A 17,490-nucleotide genomic window follows, 5' to 3' on the forward strand; every position below is an offset into this window, starting at 1 on the left:
ATTTAGTATTTTTCTATGTTGACACTTTAATGTCACTTGAAGGGAATTTGAAGTTAACCACACTGAACTGACATCCAATCAAAGTGAGTCCCAATAGAACCATTATAGTGAATTTCATCTAAATTTAACATTAAATTTACTTATGTAGTTTTGTGATTATTTTGCCTGTATCTACATGAGACCACAAATAGGTTTTATGTAATTTTATGTTCCTGATACCAATGAAAATGCTAGACATATATAGTAGATGCATGGTACACACTGGAAAGAACTGAACAAAAGATAAAAGATCAAATGAGAGACGCTTATAGTATAACAATACTTTATTTGTATTAAATATATTTTAGTCATACAAAACCAAAAAAGAAACAGTTAGAAAATGCTACTAAATTAAAATGCATTTTAATTTGCATAAAATGTTTTCTTTAAACTACAAAATTATCTTCTGTATTAGAATGTTAAAGATGGAAGGTATGCATTTGTATATAAACACTTCATATGCTGTCTATACTTTCTATGCTCATTTCTAGTTTTTAAAGCATTAAAATCCATATGTTTACAGATAATAGCTATAAGTAAATGTAGATTAAAAGGCATTTTCAAACAGTTTTACTAGCAATTATACAATAAAAAAAAATAAATGTAACGATCAATTGCCTCTGTCACTGCACAGTTAAGCTGTACAAGAGAAGAAACACCAGAAGATTTATCATTTTAGAAAATATAAACAGGACTATTTTTAAAAATTATACAATTGTTTTCCTTTTGTTGGTTTAGTTGGTCTGCTTTTTTCCCAATTAAGCACATTATCTTTTTTTTTTTTACTTATACCACAATTCAGCTAGCAGTATCATATATAGACTTGTTTTTATTTAGAATCCTGTAATAATAGGAATGCCTCTCCTATGCTAAGGTCATTAGAGGAACATGTCCTGGAATTTAGATTACCAGACAGACCTCTGACTTGATTAATAAGGCTTTGAAGTTTGGCTAGGCACCCACCACAGGAAGGTGGAGCCACCAATAAGCAATATGGGATCCACCAGTTATCCTGAGACCTTGCCTTGGTAGCACTCACATCTTATCAGCCACTGTCATATTTAAATCCTCTCTTTTCAGCAACTTTTTCCTGGTGTTCCACACACCCCGCCCCCCTTCTCATAACCCCTGGAAGGGATAGTACCTTCTCTAATTTCTATAATCATCACAAAAATGAAACTAAAAAGATAAGTTAAAGCAAAACAAGCCTCTTCTTTTACCAGAATCCTCTGTATGGGTGTTGACTGATAATGCCTAACCCAAAATGCCCTACACAGTATCAGTTCTTACACCTTAGAACTATACATCATTCTTCTATTTTGATAGTCCATCGTAATTTTTCTTCATGACTAGTGTCTTCTAAACAAAACCATCCCTACTATGGCTCTGAGCTCCTCTCTATGTCCAGAGAACACTTTCAAAATGTAAACTCATTGTTATGTTCTGCTTAAATATTCATCCAGGCCCCTTTACTTCAAAGGAAATACATCATTGATCAGACATTGCCTGAATGGGCATTCGTGTATCTTACCCAACATGTTTGTTTATTGTATATTCTTTATTTCTGTAAGCTTACAAGCAGATATTTCAATATATATGTGATGTAATCAGCTAATGTCAACATAGTGATGTGAGTCTTTCAAGGACACAAACCTTATCTTTTTCTACTTTGTATCTCTAATAGCCAAATATCAATCATCCCGTTAAATACATTTTAACTAGATAATTTTCCTTCTAAAATCACTGTTAAATGTGTCTCTAACTGGCAAAATTTGAAAATAACTGTAGTCTAAAAATGAAGCGTCATACATTATTTTACTTAATGTGTCAGTACTTATCCTTTCAACCATGTACATTTTGCCTACCTTAAACCTTCTTGAGAAATTTGGAACAGCACATGATTATCAATAACTCAGTTTACCTTTCTATTAGAGTTTTCCAGGGCTACCACGGAAAGCTCCTAGAGTCTGCTACTTTACCATTTCACTCATGTGGTTAGCCACAGGCTGCAGCCACTAAGGAACGCAAATGGATTTAGTCAAAATTAAAATATACACTAAATAAATATATGCACAGTGGATACTGATGAGTTAACTTTAAAATCAAGTCAAATTTTGATATTGTTATATGTTGAAATATTAATATTCTGATATATTAGGTGAAATATAACCATTACTGATATTAATTTCAAGTTTTCTACCCTGTTTCACAGAAGACACTAAAAAATAAAATTACGGGCCGGGAGTTTGGCCTAGCGGTTAAAGTGCTTGCCTAGCATGCATGAAGACCTGGGTTCGATTCCTCGGTACCACATATAGAAAAAAGCCGGAAGTGGTGCTGAGGCTCAAGTGGTAGAGCTCTAGCCTTGAGAAAATCCAAGGACAGTGCCCAGGTCCTGAGCTCAAGCCCAGGACTGGCCAAAAAAAAAAAAAAAAAAAAATTACCTGTCTTGCTCAGATTACATTTGTATTTCACAGAACAAAACTGATTGTACAACTAACTCTATCTCACCACTACAGAGTCCACATATCCTTGATTACACTCCTGTCCTGTTGTGATTACCACCAATCGCTAGTAATTTAAAAAAAAAAAAAATGGGCCGGGAGTTTGGCCTAGTGGTAGAGTGCTTTCCTAGCATGCACGAATACCCGGGTTCGATTCCTTGGTACCACATACATAGAAAAAAGCTGGAAGTGGTGCTGAGGCTCAAGTGGTAGAGCTCTAACCTTAAGAAAGTCCAAGGACAGTGCTCAGGCCCTGAGCTGAAGCCCGAGACTGGCAAAAAAAAAAAAAAAAAAAAAAAAAAAAAAAAGTCAGTGTGATGTATCCAGGACTGAAGAATTTACTACCAATTATCTAAAAATAATGTAAGAGATACTAGGAAAAGAATTGAGGGTGGTTACAAACTTTTTAATCAAGGAGTAGATACAGAAAAAATCTAAAACAATCTTTGGCAAGTCATAGCCAAGACAGTGGTATTTTCACATATCCATACAATTTTCTGTAAGCCACAGAGGCAATAAGAGAAAAGTAATTATCAAACAAGTGAATTCTGTAAGTAGTTAGAAAAGTAGAAGAGAGAGACTAAAGGCTAAAAGAATGTTAATGAGAGGTCAAGAATAAAATCCAAAGCACACCCTATTTACTACTCAATCTTGACTGACCTCTTCTGCAAACTTCTCTGCTAATGGATGAAGGTAAGGAATACCTGAGAGTATCCACTAAAGTAGAAAACAAATGCCTGCTCTGGTAAAGGATGAATAAGTTGAATGAGGCAAGTGGGAAAAGATGTGAAAAGAGAAAGGAAATGTCAAAATATAGTTTTAACTCTTAAACTTGCTCAAATGCGAGGTGATACTACAGCTTAAGGAAACATAACATCACATAAAAAAAGGACAATGTTGAAGTGCAGCAAAGACAGGCAACTTACTTTCCTGTGAACCAACTGAAGGAGCACATATGCATAGACTCTTAACTTCATCAACACTGTAACACACACACCTGACAGTTACCTTTACTGGCAGGACATCATTCAACGTTATTTACCTTAACTATCAAACAGAACTTATATAAAGAAAAAGCAAATCATTAATGTTATCCAACAAGACAGGACCACAGAATTGGTCAGTAGGTAAGAAAGGTGAGGAATGGACAGAATGAAAGGTAACAGAAAAGTAGCAGGGTTGGTCTCAAGACATATAAAGATAATCCAGAAAAAAATACTGCAATTAGAAGCTTATGAGAAATAAAAGGTGATATAGCAAATGCAGTAATGTATTCACTGGATACTTTGTTGAAAATGAACTCTACAACTTGGAGGGGGGAGGGAAAAACTGGGGGGAGAGGGGAGGGATGACATACCAAAAGAAATGTACTTTTTACCTGACATAAAACTGTAATCCCTCTGTACATCATCTTTATAATAACAAAGATTTTTAAGGGGGAGGGAGGATTTGGCCTAGTGGTAAGAGTGCTTGTGAAGACCCGGGTTTGATTCTTTGGTATCACATACATAGAAAAAGCTGGAAATAGTGCTGTGGCTCAAGTGGTAGAGTGCGAGCCTTGAGAAAAAGAAGCTCAGGGACAGTGCCCAGGCCTGAGTTCAAGCCCCACAACTAGCAAAAAAAATAAAAAATAAAAAAATAAAAATAAGAGGGGAAAGAAAAGGACTGGGGAGGTGATAAAGTTACATGATGGAATAAGTCCACTGGGGAAGAAAGATTAAGAGACATATTCAACGTAAGAACCCTGAACCGCTCCCCACTGCAGAGTACAATGCAAATTCCTTTAGTCTTTTGCCCCCTCCATGAAGTTCTCTACTATGTACCTCTTAAGAGACTACTCCCTTGACGAGCTGTGTGCTCAGAACTCATGATAAACCTCAGTCTAAAGGCTTGGGGTAGTGACTGCTCTCTCAGCATACATCCTCTTTTCCTCTGAGTTTGTCTATTTGGGTCCTTGCCATTCAGCCTTCTTGGTTTTACCTCCTAAGTGAATACTTAACAGTACAATTTCTAGGGCAATGGCCGGCGCCCTAAAATTGTTTTTCTGATTTGACTGTTCACATATACTCTGGGAGGATTTCTTTTGAATAAGATCCATGTTCATGGAAAGCTTTTCCTTTTCCATAAGATGTGTCAACCTTATTGCAGTTATCACTTTTGCTCTGCTCTTAGCCAGCTAAACAACACATACAACACATTATTTTTCTCAAATTTTGGGCCTAAATTACTAGTTCGAATACTACCTTTTGGTAAAGCAATTAATATACATAAGGCACAATGTTATGTGATATCTTTTAGATCCTGTCAACTTAATACTCATAACACTTGTAATTTAAGATATCCCCATGGTAAAAACATAAAAAAAATACCCCATGCTATGAACCACAATTCAAATAGCTGGAGATACTCATGAGAGATTTTATGTAGGCATCTATGCACATTATCGGTAATATTGTCTTAATCATTATTATTAATTACTACTATTAATAGTAGTCAGAAAGCTATGCTGTTAAGACTGAATGGGTTAAGATGTCAAGGAACAGAACTTATTGAATGAACTAGACATTAATCTTAGAGATCACAGCTTGGGTCTAAATATTGCCTTAAGAATTTGCTACACTGCCAAGCAGCTACTCTAAGACCATTTTCCCCCCACTTCAACAAGTAATGTCAACTTATCCTCTAGGCTGAGTATCAAATGAACACTTGTCACACATACTGCAGATTTGGTAAGGGCTCCTATTTCCTTCGGTTGATTACCAAAAGGGCGGGGGCCATTGTTGTGGATTCATCTACAAGTAAACATTTCTTTTGGATATCCCTCTTATCATGACCTTTGTAATTATCCAATTTTTATTTCCAATGGCCACATTTCTTTCTTAATTTTGTTTTATTGCATCCTATTCTTAATGTATTTTTATGAGTTTTCCCAAGAACAAGGTATAGTAACATTTCAGTATATCTTTTGAGCTTTAAGTTACCAACATAAACCTTTCAACATCAGCATAATAAATGACAACAATCTCACAATTCATCATAAACTTTGTTATTTTCCAAAGAGATTTATGATTGCTAATATATACCTAAGTTTACACTACTGAATGCAGGCATCAATAAAAAGCAGTGTCAATAACTCACAAAGTTTCTAACATCAGAACTATACAAGTAAACAAGTTCACATTTTTTTTTTTTGTTCACTGAGTATGACTAAGTCTAGAAGACTAAAAAATTCAGATTCACACACACGTATGTGAGCATGGCCAAGTGTATTATACCATACATCTATAATAAACAACTCTGATGACTATGACTGTCACGTTAGTTTATGCATTTTTGAAAATAATTCACTACATAAATAATAACCATGGCAGTTGTTGTTCATGAATGTTCTTTTTCTTTCTGATTTAATAATGTACAATCCAAAACATCTTACAAGTTTTAAATCAGATATCAGCCTAACTATATAATTTCAGTTTTCCCTACCAATAACTTAAGTATACACGTTGTGTAAAGTCACATGATTGAACTTGGGGATACAATTTTTACTACAGATTACAGAGAAGTAGGTCAGACTACCATCATAACTACCAGTGCTGCACAGCAAGCACGGGGTAAGACACACTTGACGCTCCTATGGCAGACATCCTGAATGTCTGAAAAGTACCTTTTGGAATTAATTTCAATGAAACTATTGAAAACACATTTCTTAGGCCATGAGGACTACATAAAGTTCCTTTTGGACGCAAGCACACCAAAACCACTCAGGGAATTTATATGTATTATGTTAACACCTTGACCAAAGTTTAAAACGACATCAGGCATAAACTTACATCTCTCAGGAGCTTGGTCAATGTGCTCTGGACAGAGAAGGAAGAAGTGGCTGAAGTCCTGAAAGGTGCCAGCTCCTGCAGCACAGGGGTAATGGTACATCTGAGTACATTTCTCTTCACAGCATTTGATAGTGGCTCCAAGGTGCTTACAAAATGCACATCTCTAGAAGGGAATAAAGAAGAGCCTTAAAAAAGAATATTCAAATGTAATGGCTGGTAGGCTAAAAGGCTATTTCCACATACTGGTTAAAAACAACAACAACAACAAATCGACCCTGCAAATAAAAGACCAGTTAAAAGTACAAAAAAGGGCCAGGAGTTTGGTAGAGTGCTTGCCTAGCAAGCACAAAGATGGGGATTTGATTCCTCAGAAAAGCTGGAAGCAGTGTTGTGGCTCGCTCAAGTGGCAGCGTTCTAGCCTTGAGAAAGCCGAAGGACACAGTGCACAGGCCCTGAGTTCAAATCCCAGGACTGCCCCCCAAAAAAAGTTGTAGAAAGGAGTAGTGCATTTAACAAAGCACTTTATAAATACAATTTATCTTGATCAATGTCATCCCTTCCAACATTCTCGACATCCCTACCAACCCCAACACTTTGTAATTCTGTTAGATACACATTGCATTCTTGATCGCATTATCCCTCCCCCCACTTTCCTTTGTCTCCCATTCCCATTGACCCGACCCTAACCCACCCCTTTCAAGTATTCAGATCCAGGTGTTTTATTGTTGTTTTTGAACTCTGACCAAGTCTTTTTTTGTTTTTCTGCCTGTCCTGGGGCTTGAATGCATCATCAAATTCTATAAAGCCAGCATTATACTCATCTCAAAATCAGACAGGGACTCACCAAAAAAGGAGAACTAAATATCTATCCCTTTGATAAACAAAGATACCTTTTTGCAGATACCTTTGATAAACAAACTATACCTTTTTGCAGATGACAAGATTTTGTACTTAAATGACACTCAAGTCTCCTCCCCCAAGCTACTTGAGTTGACTGAAAACTTTGGTACTAGGGTGTAAAATCAACACACAACCAGCAGTAGCTTTCCTGGATGCCAGCAATGAGCAAATTAAGACTGAAATCAGGAAAGCAACTCCTTTTGCAAGAGTTTCAAAGCAGAAAAAAAAAAAAATAAAACAAACAAAATGCCTAGGAATTAAGCAATATGTGAAAGGTTTTTAATCTTTTTTAATCACCAAACAGATAATTTGAATGCATTACTTACCTTCAAGGCCTAAAATTAAATGAACAGCTACTATGTGGTCATTGGCATATTGAAAATCTACATACCACTGGGTGTGGTGGCTTGAGCCTGTAATCCTAGCTACTCAGGAGGCTGAGATCTAAAGATCAAGGTTCAAAGCCAGCCCAGGCACAAAAAGTCCTTGAGAGTCTTATTTCCAGTTAACCACCAGGAAACCAAAAGTGGCACTGTGGCTCAGGGGGTAAGCCTTGAGCTGAATAGCTCAGGGATAGCGCCCAGGGCCTGAGTTCAAGTCGCTTGACTGACCAAAAAAAAAAAAATGCTGCATTAAAATGAATAGTCTTATCTCTTAATTGATAAAGTTAAATAATAATAAGCTAAAGCCAGGTGTTGGTAACTCATGCCTGTAATCCTAGCTACTGAAGAGGTGGTTATCTGAAAATTGAAGTCCAAGCCAACCCAGGAGTCCAAGAGATTCTTATACCAATTAAATGACAAAAAGCCAGAACAGGAAGTATGGCTCTAGTGGTAGAGCTCCAGCTTCTAGCAAAAATGTCAACCAAAAGGCAAGTGAGGACTGGGTACCACTGGCTCATATCTATAAGCCTACAGGAGATCTGAGGCTCACAGTTCAAAGCCAGTCATGGAAATAAAGTCCACGAGACTATCTCCAAAAGTGCCAAAAAGCTAAAAATGCCAGAAGATGGAAATATGGTTTGTGTTGTTTGAGGTTTATTGTTGCTGTCTTTTGGGGAGACAAACAGGGGGCACAGGAGTGGAGGGAGAAAGGGTGAACAAAGGCAGTCGTGAAATTCAATAGACACTATATAAAAAATGAACTTGGGAGCAGGGATGGCAGGAGGAAAACTGGGGCAAAGTGCAGAACTGGCTGCCATTGTCTGAAAAAGAGTTGTTCTCCAACAACCCCTTTACAATAACAATGTGCACTTTTTTTTTTTTTAAAGCCAGAAGTACAGCTATGGCTCAAGTGGTAGAGCATTGCCCTCCAGCCAAAAAGCTTAGAGACAGTACCGACATCCTGCATTCAAGCTCTAATACTGGCAACACACACACACACACACACACACACACACGCACGCACGCACGCACGCACGCGCGCGCACGCACACACACACACACACACACACACACACACACGAGCGGAGTTCAAGCCCTACTACTCATATAAGATAGATAACCAATAAAACCTAATATACACTGCCTAAGATTTATGTAAACAAATATCTAATAAGAAGCTCAATTTCGTTAGCCATGAGGAAATGCAAAGGTCCAACCCATAACCCAGTGCAGCAGATTCGGGGTGGCACAGGTTCCAGGCTCCTCAGCAATGAGGAAAACCCGGAGTGCTCAGGAAGCCCAGAGCCAGTGCTGTCTGCACCTGTGCTGTAGAGACATGACACCTTTTAACATTACTTAAATTGGCTTTCATCTTGTTTTGGGAGCACCACTTACTTTGGGGGAGACTTAAAAAAAAATTAAGGGCAGAGAAACAGCAGATAACACAACTCTTTTTTTTTGGGGGGGGGGCAGTTGTGGGACTTGAACTCTGGGCCTGAGTATACACCGTGAGCCACCGTGCCACTTCTAGTTTTCTAGTGGATCGTTGGAGATGGGTCTCACAGACTTTAGTGCCTGGGCTGGCTTTGAACCTCGACCCTCAGATCTCAGCCTCTTGAGTAGCTAGGATGACAGGCTTGACCCACTGCACCAGCTAGATTGCACAACTTTGCACACAACACAACTGACAGCACAGTTGAGGGACTGCCTGTCCACATCAGCTGAGCTATGCAACACATTCATGGGAAATTTAATTTTCTGTTTATTTTTTATCACATTTTGTCAAGCCACATGTAATAAATCTGTAAATAAGGTGGACTTGCTATATCTCTAAACACAAAGCAGATGGTGAAGATTAGAAACATTGACAATATCTGGTTCTGGCCACAAGGTATAGCAAGAGGAATTCTCAAATCTTGCTGGAGATGGAAAAGTGAACACACATTTTTTTTTAATTGTGAAAATATTATCCTAAGTGAATCAAGTATTTCAAACAAACAAAAAAAATCAGCAATTGAAGTTCTAGGAATTTACCCAAGCAACATGAAAACAATATAAAGAATGCTGCATATATTTGGTTCTTTGAAATTTGATAGGGAAGGGGGGAAAACCAAGATGGGTGGGGGGTGTGGGGGGGGGAGGGAAATGGGTACCAAGACATGTGAAAGGGTATCAATGTACGTGAATTAATGCACCTTCTATCTGGCAAATATCATGTAACCCTTTTTCTAATTACAATTAAAAAAATGCAAAAAAAAAAAAAAAAAAAAAAAAAAGAATGCTGCATAAGTGTTCCTAAGATCCTTGTAACTAGCCAGCTCAGAAATCAACGAAACTCAAACTGCTGTATTTAAAAAAAAAAAGGTAAGACAAAAAAAGAGGTGCTGTGTGGGAATGCCTTGCAGGAATTTACTAGGTTGCTCTCTCCTTCCCACTTGCTTTCTGAGGGATCTTCCTTTCCCTATTCCATGGGCCCTCACATGAAATGATGAAGAGAGGGCCTCAAAACCCACATTACAGTTTGGAGTGTCAGCCTCAAAACTGTAAGCTAAGTAAGTCTCTTGTTTTTAAGTGTTAAATTTGTGGTATTTGGTTAAAACAGATTAATGCAAGGAGTGCTAGAAACATTCTAGCTCTTACCTGTGTTGACATTTACATGACCATCTACATTTGATCACACCTTCAAGTTACCATTAGAAAAGCTGAGTCATAGTATGCGTAGGATATACCAAAGAAGAATCCTTATGCAGAAGTAAATGTATCATTAACTGGTATAACAGGTTGTTTTGGCAATAATGCAGTAACTTCCCTGAAAATAAATTTTATCAGATAGGCTCTAAACCTGTAATCACAGTAATGGGAAGACTAAGACAAGAGGACCAAGAGTCTGAAGACATGGAACAACAGACTATTCCAAAACAAAACAGAGCCGACAAAAATAACCAAATCTGAAAAAAAAAAAAAAAAAAAAAACACTAAATCTAGTTGAAGTGACATAATAAACCTCAAAACAGGCTAGAATGGGAGGACATTTAACATTTCCAAAATCTGTGTCATTGGCCAAGATCTGTATTTAAATAATTTTTGGCTAAGGACATTTCCTTATTTGCATTAAAATAACAAGGGTACCAGACCTCCATCCACTTCAGTCTTGCAGCTGGACACGGGCTCATGCCTGTAAGCCCAGTAAGGCAGAGATTCAATGGATCAAGGCCAGCCTGGGCAAAAAGTTAGGACTCACCATAACAGGTAAATGCATACGGTAGTATGTCTGCCATCCCAGTTATGTGGTATAGACCACAGCACAGAGCAAAAGGAACTTGTCTAAATGATAACTGAGGTAAAAATGGGCTAGAGGTATGGCTCAACTAGTAGAACACCTGCATAGTACTTCCAGAACCACCAAAACTAGTAAAGAAATCAAACTTCCCAGTCTACTGGTATAAGATGACAAAAAATTCAACTCTACAGCTGGGTGCATGCCCACAATATACTTGAGAAGGTGAGAAACAGAGGATTTTGTGTTCCAGTCCAACAACCTATCCCAAAAATGAAAACAAAATCAACAACAGCAAAAAGTACAGGAACTCAAAGGATCACTGTAAATGAGAAACCACAGAAGACCCCAAATTTGAATGAGGTCTCAAATGATTGCTGCAACCCTAAAAAATACATTCACACAGAGATACTCAAGAGAAAGCAACAACCAAACTGCAGAAGGAACTCAGTGAAGATTTCCCATTTGCCAAAAGAAACTAGAATTATAATTTGTAATAACTGAGCCACAATAAATCTCTCGGAACACACTTAATAATGACAAGAAAAATAGACTCCAATATCTATGCCTATCTACAATATTCAATGTATAATTTTAAAATCTAGGCATGTGGGTGAAAATAACTGTAGGAAAATAAGACACACATGGAGAGAAAAAAAAATCAACATAAAATGTCCAAGATGAGCAAAGCCTATAAAAACAGCTACAGAGAATGTATATGTGGAAAGAACAACCATGAATAAAACCAGAGAAAAGACAGGAAAATTACAAGAGCCTAGTAGAAATTTCACAATTAAGAAGTATGCAAATGAGGACCTAGTAGTAGAATGATTGCCTAGCAAGCAGGAAGACCCAGGTTTCATTCCTTGGTACTACATACATAGAAAAGCCAGAAGTGGTTGGTACTGTGGCTCAAATGGCAGAATGCTACCCTTGAGGAAAAAGCCCAAGCACAATGCTCAGGCCCTGAGTTTAGGGCTAGCAAAAAAAAAAAAAAAAGAGAGGATGCAAATGAAATTTTAAGTGGGTGGGCTTTTAATAAACTAGACATGACATTAAAAAAAAAAGCTATTCCTCTTAAAAATAAAAGCACATCTATCCCAAGGAACTAAAGCAATGAACAGAGCCTCAGTAATCTACAGAAAAAAAAAAAATACGAACTATACTAGCATGCATGCCATAACTACAAAAGAAGGGGAGAGAGATTTTTTTTAAAGGCCAAACTTTTCCGAAAATTGGTGAAGAAATATCAGCTTACATTTTCAAGAAGATCAACAAACCCCAAGCAGGATGAATACAAAGAAAACTATACCTACGCACATCATAAACTGCTGAAAATCAAAGATAAAGAGAACATCCTGAAAACAGCCAGAGAATACCAAATCGCACACATGGCTATAATACTATATTACCATCTAACTTCTCATCAGTATGAACCAACAGAGCACCCTTGCTGAAAGAACTCAAAGACCGGGCAGGGGAGGGGGGGAGGAGGGAGGGGGAGGGGGAAGAGGGGGAAGAGAGGGAGGAGGAGGAGAAGGGGGAGGAGGGGGAGGGGAGCAATAACTAACCTGGGGAGGAGCCCAGTAAGAAAGTGCAAATTCTCATGTTTCCTTTGTGACTCACATATATAAGCAGCAGTGTTAGAGATACAACTCAGAAACACCACAGGAACATAACATACAACCGCCATGGAAGGCCTCCTATCAAAGGAGGAAGACAAAAAGTAAAACTAGCAGCAAGTACTGAACCTAGTTGAGTCAAATACACACGCTACTGTAGCCCAAGCCCTGCAGGCTGTAATGTTAGAGAGTATCTAAAGGTCCAATCATAGTGGTATCACTAATCACTAGGTGATACTACAGCCTATGCATACACTAGAGGCCCAGAGAAACCATTTGCTCCCCTCCAGCCAGGTATCAGTGTAGGGTCAATGAAGTCAGAACCCTCTGAGCATTCTGCACAGCAACCCAGGAGAACTTAATTATCATATCAATCTAGGGTTAGTCACTAAACCTTCCCTTCAAAAGTGCCAAAAGAAGTCTAGGTATTCAGGAGAATGATATCTGAAGCCAGCCTGGGCAGAAAGAAAAGTCCATGAAACTCTTCCCCCCCCCCACTTGAACTCTGGGCCTGGACATACTGTCCCTGAGCTCTTCAGATCAAGGCTACAGATCTACCCCTTGAGCCACAGGGCCACTTCCCATTTTCTGGTGATTAATTGGAGATAAGAGTCTCACAGACATCTCAGTTCTGGGCTGGCTTTGAACTGAGATCCTTAGATCTCATCTTTCTAAAGTAGCTAGGATTACAGGCCTGAGCCAAACTAAGACTATTTTGTAAATTGAATTTCTACTAACACCTGGGATTAACAAAGAAGGGCCCCACTTACTCTAATGCAGCTTAAGATAAATCCTGCTAAAAAAAAAAAAAAAAGGAGGATAGAAATAAAATAGCTTCAGGGCTTGGAATTTGGCCCAGCAGTGCTCAGCCTAGGTAGCATGCAGCAAGACCGGGATTCAATTCCTCAGTACGTACCACTTACTTAGAAAAGGCCAGAAGTGATGCTGTGGCTCAACTGGTAGAGCTCTAACCTTGAGAAAGGCCAAGGACAGTGCTTAGGCCCTGAGTTCAAGCCACAGGACTGGCAAGAGGGGAGGGGAGGGGAAGGGAGGGGAAGGGAGGGGAAGGGAGGGGAGGGGAGGGGAGGGGAGGGGAGGGGAGGAGGGCAGAGCAGGGCAGAGCAGAGCAGGGCAGAGCAGAGCAGAGCAGAGCAGAGCTAAGCTTCAAATATACTCAACTCATAAAACATTCAATGTCAAAGAAAGTTTGTCATAAAATACCCTGACCCCAGAAAACTTCCAAAAAGAATGAAAGGTTGGAAATATAAATGCAACTACATAGACATAAAAATTTATGACTCTACAGATATAATGTTTTATTACATAGATTAATATGTATCTATGACATACAAACCCTCACAGTAATATTAATTATGTTCTAAAATCTAAGTGCCAGTGATTGTATACAGAGATTCCCTTCTTGAATACTTGTTTGTTAAACACATCATTTGAAATATGATGTAAAAATTAATGTCAATAAATTCTTTAATTAAAAAAAAAAAGAATGAAAGGGGCTGGGAATATGGCTTAGTGGTAGAATGATTGCCTCAAATGCATGAAGCCCTGGGTTTGATTCCTCAGTATCACAGCAACAAAAGCTAGAAGTAGCACTGTGATTCAAGTGATAGTGTGCTAGCTAGCCTTCTAGCCTTGATCAAAATAAGTTCAGAGACAGTGCCTTGGCTCTGAGTTCAAGCCCCTGGGGGGTGGGGAAGAAACCAACAGATGGTAGCCCTGAGAATTCATAACTGACAGAATAATCTTCCCAAGATTTCAAACTACACATTGTAAAACTGCTTCAACTAGCACTTAGGAACATATTTATGAAACAATGAAAACCACAATGTTTAAAAAAATAAACATACAACACTAAAAAGAAATATAAAGTTTACAACTGAAAATAAGACTAACAGAATAGAGAGATTACTGAGACACTGAAAAGATCTTTTAAAGTCTGGGAGCCAGGGGCTCATACCTGTAATCTTAGCTACTAAGGTGGCCGAGATCTGAGGATGGTGATTTGATGTCAGCTTAGGCAGGAAAGTCTGTGAAAATCTTTATCTTACAAAAGTGCAAAAAGGAATTATCCCTCAAGGGGTAGGGTGCTAGCCTTGAAGAAAAATGCTTAAGAAACAGTTCCCAGGCCCTGACTTCAAGCTCCAGGACTGTCACCCCCTACCCCCACTCCCTAAAAAAAGCTTTTTTTTTTAAAGTACCTAGGGACTGGGAGTATGGTCTAGTGGTAGAACACTTGTCTAGCATGCAAGAGGACCCAGACTCAGTTCCTCGACACCACATACACAGAAAAGGCCATACTGTGGCTCAAGTGGTAGAAAATGCCCAAGGACAGTGCTCAGGCCCTAAGTTCAGTCCCCAGGACTGGCAAAAATACAACAATAACAACAACAACAACAAAACCCTAGCATGGCACAGCAGTAAACACCTGCAATCCTAGATACTCAGGAGGCAGATATCTAAGGATCAAGGTTTACAGCCAGCCCGAGCACACAAGGACCTGAGACTCTTATCTCCAATTAACCTCTAGAAAACAGGAAGTAGGGCTTGGCTAAAGGGCAGGGTGGTAGCCTTGAGCTGAAGAGCTCAGGGACAGCGCCCAAGCCCCATGACCCACAAAAATAAATCAATAAATCAGTATAAAGGCTAGCACTTCCACAGTATAAAGTAAGGAACACACACACACACACACACACACACACACACACACACACACACACACACACACACACACACAGTGTGTCATATCCAATTAATACTGCAGTGTTTCAAACTGATGAGTCATTTGGAGTATTTATGTAAGTAGAAATATTTTGCCAGAGACCCAAGTTTAAGTATAGAAAGTTGTTTCATATAAACTATATGCACATAGTTTGATAACTTGCCACAGACCCCTCCATTAATATCCTCCCACTAATATTAGCACAGTTCACTCAGGCACTGGTGGCTCACATCTGTAATTCTAGCAACTCAGGAGGCTGATATCAAGATCATGGTTCAAAGCCAGCTTAGGCAGACATGTCCATGAAACTCTTATCTCCCAAAAGCTCCAAGTGGAACTATGGCTCAAGTGGTAGAGTAATACATTTGAGCGAAAAAGCACAGGGATGGTGCCCAAACCTTGAGTTCAAACCTCAGGAGTCGCACAAAACCAAATCAAACCAAACCAAAATCACCATAGGATCACATTGATTCCTCCTCTTCTTCTATCTGACAACACAAAGCCTATTTGAGATTCTGATCATGACCTTCACTCACTGTCAGGAAATAATCCCGAAGTACTGGTTATGGGTCCACAAAAGTGAATGTCCCACCTGTGGACACAATCTCATCTGCCATGTCCACACCGGCAGTTATGCATTATAAAGCTCAAACGTAACAAACACATTTAAATGTAAGATCAAATCTCTAGAAACAAACACCTTGCCTTGACTTTTTTTTGAAAGAAAAAAGAGAACCACCTGGTGGTGTAGCTGGCTCAGCCCAGGGCTGAGCTGGCATTCCCTGGCCCACACAACACTAACTCTGGCTATTCTTCTAATTGTTTTTACTAAGCGTGGCATACATTTGTTGCATGGGGGAGGGAGTGTGTTGTGACATTTCCACACGTAGAATCAATGTTTCCCAATTAAGGTCATGCTGCTCATCCTATCCTATTCTCCAGCTCACAATTTCAACAGAGTGCCTCGTCCTATTTTCAGACATGTAAACCAACTATGTTGGTCAAATTCTCCCTCTCTCCCTCTCTCCCTCCCTCCCCCCCCCCCCTCTCTCTCTCTCTCTCTCTCTCTCCCTCTCCCCCCCCCCCCCCTCTCTCTCTCTCTCTCTCTCTCTCGTTGAGGGAGGGTCGGTTGTAAAGCTTGAACTCTGGGCCTGGGTACTGAGTTTCTCAGCTCAAGGCTAGGGCTGTACCACTTGAACCACAACGCCACTTACATTTCTCTGGTAATTAATTAGAAACAAAAGTTTCAATGGACGTTCCTGCCTGGACTGGCTTTGAACCATGATCCTCAGATCTCAGCCTCCTGAGTAGCTAGACTACAGGCGTGAGCCACCATCCCAGCAAATTCATTCTCATCAGTGCTCCATCTTGTACCCTAGCCCATCAAAGCCTGTTTTACTTTTCTATCATTCTCTTTTCAGTATTACTCACACCAAGAAGTTTGACCATAGTATCTAAGAAATGCATTCATTATATTTTGCTCAAAATAATCTCTACTGCTTTCTCTTTCCTGTCATCCCCAGCTCCTATTGGTAAGCAGCTGTCCTTGAGTTTCTTTGTGCCATGTATAGCTGCACTACATTTCACCAGTCCGCCTTAATTTTTTTTGTTCTAATCCTCGGGGCTTCAACTCCAGGCCTGTATGCTACCTGTGAGCTTTTCACCCAAGGCTGGAGGTCTATCACTGCAGCCATAGCTTCGCTTCTAGCCTTTTGCTTGCTAAATGAAGATTGGGCTTTTCTGCCCGGATTAGCTTTAAAACTTGAGACTCAGATCTCTAAGTATTTAGGATTATTATTTAGTATATAGGAGTCACAGAGAAAGAAGGCTAGCTGGCTTAGATGAGTGAAAACATATAATAGTTGGCTTTTGAGCTTGGCTTATCTAATTCAACATGATATTATCAAGGCCCGTCTTGAGAATAATTTCATTTCTGCAAATGAAATTATTTCTTTTTTCATAGCTGTGTGATATCCTGTGGTATGTATTACCACATCTCTATTTATTCGTCTGTTGTTGGACTTGACTCCACCATTGGGCTATGGTATACAGTGCTATAATAAACATAGGGTATTTGCATACACAATGCTATGGACGTGGTACTAGAAATATAAACACAACTACATAGACATAAAAACTTATGACTCTATAGAAATAATGTTTTATTACATAGATTAATATGTATCTATGATATACAA

The 17,490-nt window shown here is 39.0% G+C and overlaps 1 protein-coding gene across 10 annotated transcripts in view; it reads right to left on the reverse strand.

Moving 5' to 3' along the window:
* Positions 1-17,490, reverse strand: part of Kmt2c (lysine methyltransferase 2C) — a 203,292-nt gene that overhangs the window by 111,570 nt on the left and 74,232 nt on the right. For all 10 annotated transcript variants that reach the window (XM_090333583.1, XM_090333576.1, XM_090333579.1 and 7 more), the window contains exon 7: positions 6,374-6,536. In XM_090333583.1, the coding sequence (XP_090189709.1) occupies positions 6,374-6,536 (163 nt within the window). The remainder of the gene's footprint in view (positions 1-6,373; positions 6,537-17,490) is intronic.

This window comes from Megascapheus bottae, chromosome 5, assembly GCF_031878675.1.
Source record: "Megascapheus bottae isolate mThoBot1 chromosome 5, mThoBot2.hap1, whole genome shotgun sequence".
Classification (NCBI taxonomy): Eukaryota; Metazoa; Chordata; class Mammalia; order Rodentia; family Geomyidae; genus Megascapheus; species Megascapheus bottae.